The sequence below is a fragment of the Scyliorhinus canicula genome, chromosome 20, assembly GCF_902713615.1.
Source record: "Scyliorhinus canicula chromosome 20, sScyCan1.1, whole genome shotgun sequence".
Lineage (NCBI taxonomy): Eukaryota > Metazoa > Chordata > Chondrichthyes > Carcharhiniformes > Scyliorhinidae > Scyliorhinus > Scyliorhinus canicula.
The window spans coordinates 12,801,271-12,812,615 of record NC_052165.1 but is presented as its reverse complement, the minus strand read 5'-3'; the positions used below and the strand labels follow the sequence as shown (position 1 = coordinate 12,812,615).

The 11,345-nt window shown below is 43.2% G+C and overlaps 1 protein-coding gene across 3 annotated transcripts in view; it reads left to right on the top strand.

Moving 5' to 3' along the window:
- Positions 1-3,371: 3,371 nt before the first annotated feature.
- Positions 3,372-11,345, top strand: part of cttnbp2 (cortactin binding protein 2) — a 203,115-nt gene continuing 195,141 nt past the window's right edge. For all 3 annotated transcript variants that reach the window (XM_038780086.1, XM_038780088.1, XM_038780087.1), the window contains exons 1-2: positions 3,372-3,517; positions 4,399-4,506. In XM_038780086.1, coding sequence (XP_038636014.1) covers positions 3,443-3,517; positions 4,399-4,506 — 183 coding nt within the window. In that variant the 5' untranslated portion in view covers positions 3,372-3,442. The remainder of the gene's footprint in view (positions 3,518-4,398; positions 4,507-11,345) is intronic.

Below are 11,345 nucleotides of genomic sequence, written 5' to 3'. Positions count from 1 at the left end.
CGTTTCACATGGAAGTGAATCATATTGGTTGAAGACTGACATCTTTGATATTGGGGACTTCCAGAGGAGACCAAGATGGATCATCCATTGAGCACCTCTGGCTGAAGATTATTACGAATGCTTCAGCCTTGTCTTTTGCACTGAGCTCCTCCATCATTGAGGACGGGGCTATTTGTGGAGCCTCCTCCTCCAGTGAGTTGTTTAATTGTCCACCACCATTCACGGCTGGATGTGGCAGGACTGCAGAGCATAGATCTGATGTGTTTGTTGTGAAATCGCTACACTCTTGTCTATTACTTGCTGCTTAGGTTGTGGGTTTCCTTTGGGTGCTTCAGTTTCCTGCCACAGACCAAACCGGTTAGGTGGATTGGCCATGATCAAATCGCTCCCTCGTATCCAAAGTTGTCAGCAAGGTTACGGGGGTATAACAGGGGCGTGAGCCTAGATAGAATGCAATTTCAGAGGGTCAGTGCATGCTCGAAGGGCTGAATGGCATCCTTCTGCTCTGAAGGATTCTATGTCTCAGCAATTTATCTTTGCTTTATTTAATTTCCCCTGGACTGTTTTCTGATTTTACCACAGCCTGTCTGACAATAAAAAACAGATAATCAAGACTCTGCCAACCTGCCTGCTGGTAAGAAAATCCAATTTGTCTTTTATTGTTAAGTGTATGACAATAAATTAATGCAAAGTTAGTTCAAAGGTTCTCCCTCTGTGTACCCGAACAGGCGCCGGAATGTGGCGACTAGGGGGTTTTCACAGTAACTTCATTGCAGTGTTAATGTTAGCCTACTTGTGACAATAAAGATTATTATTAGGTTCCCGTCTATAGGTTGCAAGAGAAAATATTATTGTTACATATTGGTTGAAGACTGACATCTGTGATATTGGGGACCTCCAGAGGAGACCGAGATGGATCATCCATTGAGCACCTCTGGCTGAAGATTATTACACAGTTTTTTTCACTGCCAATCTTATAGGAGACATTTTCTTGTGAATTAGTAGGATATTTTCCAATGACCACTTTGTTTTCTGAAGTGGATCGATTGTCTTATCTCCACAACCTAAAAACATTCAACAGGCTCTCCTTCGGTATAATACTCCAAATGGACATTAGATTTGCATTCTATTGCTGCCAATTTTAACATTAATTTTGAGCACCACAGTGTAGAATTGCTAAATAATACTAATAGTCGCTTTTGATTTAGTCTGAATTAATTTCAGGAACCAACATCTACGAGGCAGTTTAAATTTAGTTTACCCAGAGCAATGGTTTAGATAAAGGATCTGGATCGGCGCAGGCTGGGAGGGCCGAAGGGCCTGTTCCTGTGCTGTAATTTTCTTTGTTCTTGTTCAATGGATAAACCGAGTTTTGTTACTCCCCTAGATTTTGTGGGACACCAACCCAATGGCTCAAAGATCAGGGTGGGCATAGGGTGGTGGTGGAGCCCTCCCACAATCCTGATGGCTGCTCCACAGCAATTTTAAACCTAGGCGCAGTGTTAATTGTTTTAAGGCGAGACTTTCACCTATATTGGGAGGACATCCCAATCTGATGGTTGGCAGCTCTTAAGTACGAGCTCTTAAATGCTAGCTGGGAGTGGTGGCCACTGCTGTATCTACAGACAGTCCCACCATGATGAAGAACCCAGGAAGGACTGCAATTTTGCCGAGGGGAATGAGAGGATGGGAAGCCATGTCCCAGTGGCCATTCTGGGGGAGGGGGGGATAAAAGAGTACTTTTGTTGGGGCCAGGAGGCTCACAATGGATGTCCTCTGTCCTTGTCCAACACCAGTCCACATAGCTAAAGCTGACGGTCATCGCACTTGGTGTGGGCTTCCGCTGGCCATGTGTAGCATTACTGACTGAGGTAGAATGAGGTCTTTAAATGGTATTTAATTGACCACAAGGGCTTCAATGGGCCCCAAGGTCAAACAGGTGGACCAACGACACATCGCCGCCCCCTCCCCATAAGTTTTCAGAGGCAGCAGGTAGGCCACTTGCTGGATTCTATGTGCTTCCGGCCTTCAAACCAGCGGGGAAGAGTAAAATCACAGAAACTTTACAGTGTAGATGGCCATTCGGCCCACCGTGTCTGCACCGTCCCTCCAAACGAGCATCATGACTTAGCGCCATTCCCTTGCCTTTCCCCCGTACATCATTTCTATTCAAGTAATCATCTCAATGCCCTCTTGAATGTCTCGATTGAAGTTGCCTCCTCCGGGACAGTGCATTCCAGACCCCCCAACCACTCACTGCGTGAGAAAATCCGGCTTGTTAACTCTGGTCCTCTCTTCACAAATGCTGCCTGATCTGTTGAGTACATCCTGCATTTTCTGTTTTCCATTCCAGATTTCAAGCGCCGATATTCTGCTTTTGTTTTACAAATAGCCTATCTCAAACCCGCGGGTCTGGAACCTAGAAAGGGGAGAATTGGCTCCAAACTCCAACTGACAGTTGGGGACAATTAGCCCGATCCTCACCTGCATCAGGGAACAACACAAGGGGGCAGAATAAAGTTATCTCAAATGCAGCGTAGTTTTTTGTTTTGAACCCACTGTGCAGCCAGCTCCATTGCACGAGTTGCAAATGGCTTAGCCAGAAGACGCAGTGAAAGTGGCGACGACTTTTGTTTGAATATTTCCCCCCACCTACCAACCAACCGGCTTGCAGCTGGAAATACAGCGCTTTGCCGGGCATCGTCTCCATGTTTTCTGTGGCGCCAATGGAGGCAGTTTGAACGGGCAGTTACCCCCCGACACTTTCACCTCACCGTGAGGCTGTGACAGGAAGATGTCGACGCTGACCGCAGCCAGTACTCCTGGTTATAGCCGGGAGGGAGGGAAAACTTCCAACATTATGAGGGGCTGATCGAAAAAAAAATAGAAGCGTTCTGGTGACATCCAGGCAGAGAGAGACCCTCGGGGTCGTCCCACAAGCTGACCCCCCCCCCCCCCCCATTGTCTCCCTCAATCTTGCAACACATTCACGTTATCTCCTCGGTGGCGTTGCCCAGTTTTAGTCTGTTTTATTTTTCTCATTGTGACTGTGGATTTGCTGACACTTTTTTTTGGTAGTCTCTCTTCAGCTTTGGTTTTTTTCTGCATTCTCCGGAGGATCGGTTTGGGCAGTCTTTCTCCGGTTTGGGTTGTATTTCTATGACCCCTTTTACAGTCTTTTAGTGTGTATGTCCATTCTTCCTCTTTACATTTGGTTGGTGCAGTCTCTCTACATTCGGTTTGTGCATTCTCTCTCTCTTTACATTCGGTTTCTACAGTCTCTCCTCTCTCGGTTGCTGTTAATGGCCCGGGGTATTTTTTTTTGGCTGTTGGTCACTCCCCCCTGTCTGGTTGTTGGCGCTTTCTCATTCTCTCCCTCCCTCTCTCTGTCTGTCTCCCTCATACCCCCTCCCTCCCTCCCACCCCCCTCACACAAGGCAAGATGGCGACCGAGAGCGAGCTGCGGCCGGACAGCGGCGACCCCCCGTCCGAGGAACGAGCCTCCAACAGCTGCCAGGTAAAGTGGAGCCGCCGACCGGCCCAGAGAGATAAATGAAGGAGAGAGATGAGAGCTGCGCTTCCATTGTCAGAGGTGGGGTGTGCAGAATGTAGCGACATGAATGTAGCAAACACAAACTCCTGGACACAATGTATCCCCGTTCCCTGTGTGAGCTGATGCTGGAGGCGGCCTCACACTCAGCCTTAAAAATGTAACCGTCTGATTTCTCCTCCTCCTCCCCCCAAACCCTCGTTTCTTATCGTCTCTCCTCTTCGAAGTGTGTCAGTTTGATTTGAGATTTACCCCCCCCCCCCCCCCCATACGGTTGCTGAGATTTTTCTTTTCAAGTTGGAGGGTTCCCTGTGTTTCGGAATGAAACATCGATTTCAGACATTTTTCTCTAATTCTACCCACCCACGCCAATTTGTGTTTTTTTTTTGGTTCGCCCCGCAACACTTTGTCCTGGACACACACACAAAAAAAAACCGCGGCTCGCTTTCCTGCAGCTCCTCTCTCTGCAATTTATCTTGTTCGGATCAGTAAGGCAACACTCCCGATTGTTCCCAAGATATTCTTCGCCCAAACAGTATTTTTTTTAAGATAATATGGTAATTGAGGTTTAATTGTGATTGATGAGAATGCTCGGCTACCTTACAAACTGAATTGTCCTGTAGGAAAATACAGACTGCCCACCTTAAAGAATTGATTTTTTCTCTCTCCCTCTCTGTGTGTTGCATACAGTGCATTGATTGTACATTGTTTGCGGTCTCTTAATTTTTAATTAAATATCTCGTCCGAGGTGCAGATCGTGTTTTGTGTAACATTCCAACCGATACTTGATCTGTTTGGGTAAATCTCACATTTGACGTGCATTTTGGACACTGGTTACTGTGTTGCAGAAGTCTGAATTTGACATGGACAATCTCAGCAAACCAGAGCTACTGACTCTCCTCAGCATCCTTGAAGGGGAACTGGAAGCCAGAGATCTGGTGATAGAAACACTGAGGGTAAGTGCTAGACTTTCCTTTTACACCTAGTAGTCCCCATCCCACATATTACAAGGCTTGGTGAAAATGTGCGATGGACATACCCGCAATTTAAAAAAAACCCATTAGGATGGCTGTTGCAATTTTCCAGCTACCCACATTCAAATTGGCAAACAGCAAGTTGACAGATATAAGTAGTTTCAGTGACTTCCCCTTTAACGTTGATCATGTACAGTAAATGCATGCTGTCATCGTTGCACTATGCAGCAATTCTGTCTGCTTTACTGTACAGCTTGATGTCAGGGTTAAATATTTTCTGGAAGGTTTACCATTAAGCTGTACTCCTACAAATCAAAAGTGTTACACAGATCTGATGAGAATTAATAAAGCTCAAGGAGTCCGTGGGTGGAAATGAATTATTTAAAATTATGAGTTGATAAAGCTGTTAAAACACATGGATTCTTGGTTTCATAAGGAACCAAGTAGTGTAAAACTAAAGTGGTAATGATTGGATTACCATTAGAATATTCTTTTTAGTTTTGGGCATTCAAGTAAGGAAGGATGTCAAGATTGTGGAGCGAGATTCATTAAAATGATACCAGTTTGAGAGGAATATGTTATGAGGCACGAGCGAAAATGGCCTTTTTATAGCAGAGCGGTAAGGTTAAGAGGAAAGCTGATGGTGTTTAAAATTATCATGGGTTCGCTAAATTATTTTTTAAATGTTTAGATAGGACAGAAACTTTAGATCATACATTTAAGCTATTTACCAAAAGGCAAAGGGAGTGGTTAGGTGCTTTTGTGATGGAGAGGGACGCTGCAAATTAAATGTTCTTCTATTAACTGGTTGGAAGCTCCGTTCATCATAACTTTTAAAAGTGGCAAAATACTTGGCAAGTAATGTTGGCTATTGAAAGGGAATATGGGAATGGGACAGTGGATTGCTTTTTTCACAGAATTGATGCAAACAGTGAGGTCACTACTGCCTTTGTACTGTGAAATTCTACAATTCTTTTAGAAGCTTTAACATCAGTTTAGGAAAACAGTATTTTTTTTTAAACTCCACATGGTTAGTTTCATTTCGAGATTGTACTTGTCCAACTTGTGCAGTGCAATCTAGAAATCATTTAAAAGCAAACTTATTAAGTGATAGAATATTGGGCAATATGCATCTTGCCTGAGATCCTTGATGATTGCAAAGGTACTCCAATTGGGGTTATTCTTTCTAATGTGATGCCATGCATGTCTTAAAATTATTCCCTGTTGCATACCCGAGTCAGATTAAATATACTATTAGTTTATATTGATACGATAAGTGAACAGCTCTTTTTAAAAAAAAAAACAAGGTGGCATTGTTAATGACCCACATTAAAAGAAGAGTCCAAATGTAGGAAACTAGGCTTGTCATTTTCTTCCCCCTCTCCCTCTGACTACATGAGGCATTCAAATAAAATAGTTTGCAGTACTGTCTTTGGCACTAATATATAAAATGAGAACTGTTAAACTGATTACTTTTTCAGCTACACTATATGTTATGACTCAGTGTAAAAACAACACCCCTTCTTTATGATTTTCCTTAAATAAATAACTTGTAAGCATCAGATTTCAAGTGCCCTTGGTGCTTTAAATTTTAAACGAGGCTAGTTTGTTTACCTTTAAACTTTCAGTTGGTCACATGGATGGAACTTGAATTGTTTGTTGGCTGCACCTACGAGGCAGTTTTGTACGTCAGTAGATAATATTTTAAAAAGGCTTGTTGGCTTGTATTTCATTCTTTAGTTAATGCTATTAAGGTAGAATTGACGGGGCAGTTGTAAAGGGTCCTGTAGCCTTATTATTTCAAACTTGAATTTGCGCAATATTTGTACTAGTACAGTAGGCCGCTTTTGACATGTTTTCACTGGGGCAAATTGCTGATGTGCATAATTATAGCACAATGTTGTGGTTAAATAGACTGAATGTCTGAAATGTTGTAATTCATTTCAAATTAAGTATTTACATTCAAAGCCTGGTTTCCCATCCTTTCAACCACGCTAACAGGAGGGGGAGGCAGTGTTATTGTCACTAGACTAGTAATCCAGAGACCCAGGGTAATATTCAGGCTCCAGGTTCCCACAATGGCGGAGTTTGAACTTGGTTAAAGAAAATCTGGAATTAAACCACTTTCAATTGTCGTAAAACTCCAATCTGGTTCACCAATGTCCTTTAGGGAAGGAAATCTGCCATCCTTACACGTGACTCCAGACCCACAGCAATGTGGTTGACTCTTTAAGTGCCAATCAAGCCACTCTGTTGAATCAAACTGCTAAAGGGGTCTCAAAGACATAAAACTGGATAGACCACCCAGTATCGATCTGCACTGATGGTGGCAAGGGTGCAAAATGCACACCGGTTGAGGGACTTCAGTGTCCATCACCTCACCAAGAGTGGCTCGGTAGCACCACTTTCGACCAAGATAGTCAACTCACGTAGCTGCTTGGCTGGGTCTGCGGTAGGCGATGATGCAACCAACAAGAGGGAAAGACATACTTGGCCTCATCCTCACTAACCTTCCTGCTGCAGATACATTTGTCTATGACAGTATTGGTAGGAGTGACCACCACACAGTTCTTGTGGCGACAAATCCCGTCCTCACATTGAGGGATACCCTTCATTGTGTTGTATGGCACTACCACCATGCTAAACGGGATAGATTTTAAACAAACCTAGCAACTCAAAAACTAGACATCTATGAGGTTGTGTGGGCCACCAGCAGCAGCAGAATTGTTCTCCACCTTCATATGTAACCTCGAGATTCTGGTGAAGCAACAACACAGGACTACTTGCGTGCCAAATAGCATAAGCAGAAAGTGATGGACAGAGCTAAACAACTCCGCACCAAGGATCAGGTCTAAGGCTCTGCAGTCCTGCCATATGCAGCCATGAATGGTGGTGGACAATTAAATAGCTCATTGGATGTGGCTCCAAAGTATCCCCATCCTCAATGATGGAGGAGCCCAGCACATCGGTGCAAAAGACAAAGCTGAGGCATTCACTACAAACTTAAACCAGAAGTGCAGAGTGGATGATCTATCTCGGCCTCCTCCGAACATCCCCGACATCACAGATGCCAGTCTTTAGCCAGTTTGGTTCACTCTGTTTGATATCAAAAAACAGTGAAGGCATTGGATGCTGCAAAGTCTTTGGGCCCTGACAATATTCTGGCACTAGTATTGAAGACTTGCATTCCAGAAATTGCCGTGCCCCGAGCCAAGCTGTTCCAGCTACAATACTGGCATATACCCAGCAAAGTGGAAAATTGCCCAAATGTGTCTTGTATACCAAAATTGGGACAAATCCAACTATGACAGTTAATTCCCCAGCAGTTTACTCCGATCATCAGTAAATTGATGGAAGGGGTCATCAACACTGTAATCAGTGGCACTTGCTTAGCAATAAGCTGCTCACTGACGCTCAGTCATTCAGTTCCTGACCACATTTAAGGACTGAACTGCAGGGGTGAAATAAAGGCTGCATTGGACAGGTGTGGTATCAACGAACCCTAGCAGAACTGGAGTCAATGGGAATTGGGTGCAGGGGGCAACTTACCGCTGGGTGGAGTCATACCGAGCACTAAGAAAGATATTGTGGTTGTTGGAGGTCAGTCATATCAACCCCAGGACATCACTGCAAGAATTAAGAGTTTCTCAGGATAGTGTCCTTGATCCAACCATCTTCAGCTCCTTCATCAATGTCCTCACTTCTATCATAAGGTTAGAAGTGGGGTGGGCGCTCTTGATTGCACAACGTTTAGCACCATTCTTGACTCCTCAGATACTGAAGTAGTTCATGTCCAAATGCAGAAAGACATGGACAACATCCAGGATTGGACTACAAAGTGGCTGGTAACATTTGCACCACACAAGTGCCAAGCAATGACCATCTCCAACAAGGAAGATAATCTAACCATCAGCCCTTGATATTCATTGGCATTACCATAGCTGAATTCCCCACTATCAACATCTTGATGGTTACCATGGACCAAAAACTTAACTGGACTAGCTGTATAAATACTGTGGCTACAAGAGCAGGTCAGAGGTGCGGAATCCTGCAGTGAGTATCTCCACCTCTCGACTCCCCAGAGCCTGTCCACCATCTACAAGGCACAAGTCAGGAGTGTGATGGAATACTCTCCACTTGCCTGGATGAGTGCAGCTCCAACAACATTCAAGAAGCCAGCTTAGTTTGAACCCCATACATTGATACATTAATGGTGTGTGCCTACTACTGTGTGCCATCTACACGGAGTACTGCAGGAACTTGCCAAGACTCCTTGGACACCATCTTCAAAACCCATGGCCACTACCATTTAGAAGGATAAGGGCTGCAGCCACATGAGAACACCACCACTTAGATTTTTTTCCTCCAAGTCACTCATCATCCTGACTTGGAAATATTTCACTGTTCCTTCACTGTCGCTGGCTTAAAATCCTGGTACTCCCTCCCTAACAGCACAGCGGGTGTTCCTACACCGACATGGACTGCAGTGGTTCACAAAGTCAGCTTACCACCCACTTCTTGAGGGCAATTGGGATAGGCAATAAATGCTGGCTTAGCCCACATCCCTTGAATGAATTAAAAAAAAATAAACCACAGACATTGGCTCTCTGTCCCTCGTGCAATTTAAATAAAAACAGAAAATTCTGAAATTACTCAGCAGATCTGGCAGTGTCTGTGGAGAAAAGAAGAGTTAATGTTTTCAAGTTGAGCGCACTCAACAGAAGTCTGTGCATTTTCCATATCCCCAACCCACCCATCACCTACCCCTGTCCTACCAGTGGTGGAAGTCCCTTCATCTACCTTGGTCCGAATGTCAGAACTTCCCTCCCAATAGCCTTCTATCTCGCCACTTTCCTAGCTCTCAAAGCCTTCCTTTTCAAAACAAGCCTTTGGTCGCCTCTCAGCCTCCTCTGCTCCCACCCTATCCCCGTTACCTAATTTTCTGTGAAGTATCATGGGAATTGTTAGACATGATTCTTGTATACTCATGTGATGACGTATGCACTTTTAAAGAGTGCCATTTGGTTATGGACTGTTTGGGAATTATATTGTTAAATATGTACAAACGACCATATTTGGGAAGGAAATGTAGCAAATTTGGTGTGTCTTGGTTGCATATACTTGCAAACACGGGCAGCACGGTGGCGCAGTCGGTAGCACTGTGGCCTCACGGCACCGAGGTCTCGGGTTCGATCCCGGCTCTGTGTCACTGTCCGTGTGGAGTTTGCACATTCTCCCCATGTTTGCGTGGGTTTCGCCTCCACAACGCAAAAGATGCGCAGGGTAGGTGGATTGGCTACGTTAAATTGCCCCTTAATTGGAAAAAAAATGAATTGGGTACTCTAAATTTAAAAAAAAAGACTTCCAAACACAGCTTCGGACCAGGAAGGAATTTTATGTTAGGCAAACAGTTCTGTTCACATTTATTTTCGGAATCTGTGGTTGTTCAGAGTAACAACTTGCGGCATTGTCCATTATGAATACATCTGGAACTGAGTTGGGTTTGATCAAAGGCATAAACGTTCTTGCTGTGTGCTTTATTTCTGAAACATACTTATTTACCAGGTTTTCCCTTTGAATATGGTTAACATTGTTCTTGAGTAAATCTTGTTTGTCCCACACCATTTTCTTCCTGCTGCTTACAGTAATGTGTTCCTAGCCACAATTGATTCTTATTGGTCAATATTTCTGAATATGGAATTATTGTTGACTGGAAAGCTGCTCAGTGGTAACACATAATAATAATAATCTTTATTGTTTGTAGGCTTACATTAACACAGCAATGAAGTTACTGTGAAAAGCCCCTAGTCGTCGCATTCCGGCACCTATTCGGTAACACAGAGGGAGAATTCAGAATGTCCAAATGACCTAATAACACATTGTTGAGAACCAATTAAATTCAGATCATTATTTAACCTGTCCAATAGTTACTTTCTATTGTCTACATCGGGGTCCTCTTACAGTGTATATAGACGTATAAACAGTGGCTTTAAAAAAACTTAACTGCAAATTGGAACAAACAGCGTTTTTTGCAATTATTACTAGGCCCCTTTAAAATAAGACCAGTTAATACAAAATACATTATTTGAGATCAGAAGAATCTCTCAAATGGCATTGAGGATTATAGGTTATTCCAAAGAATGACACCAGCGAGAGGCGTAATTGTCAAGTGGCATCACATTCTGGTTGGACAGTGTCTTTTGCATAAAATTTCAGAGTAATTGAATTGGAGAAAGAGGCTGGGAAACGGTGGTATAACTGAATTGTTACATAAAATTGTGCTTGTTGGAATCCTGAATTTATTCCACTTGTACAGAGACCGTTGAAATGTAATATTATGTTCATTCAATGAGAGCATCTAATTGTGTTGCATCCAGTTAAAAGAAATTCTGAAGATTGGTGAAAATGCATTATTGAAATGGCCTATTAAATATTCTATACTTAGCACAAAAACTGGGTCACTATTCACTTGTGACTTACAAGACGATGGGAGCTTACAACTTACAATTTTCACTCATTTATAAATTGACACTATATTTTCTTATCTATTTTCTTCAAATCATTTTGGGGGAAATTGAAATTTCATTTCAGTGAATATTTCTTCAAAATGACTGATTATTGAGATACGAATAGTTCTGACCTTCAATTTTCAAGTCAAGAATAAGGCAACTCTGATGCACAGTCATGGTCTGTTTACTATGCTCCATTAACTGCAACCCTGTGCTGGAACAGTACACATTTTGTCAATTAGCATTCTCTCACAATGGGATTGTCAAATTATGGATTCCCAACCTTGCCGACCAGGTGACGGCATATGCAAA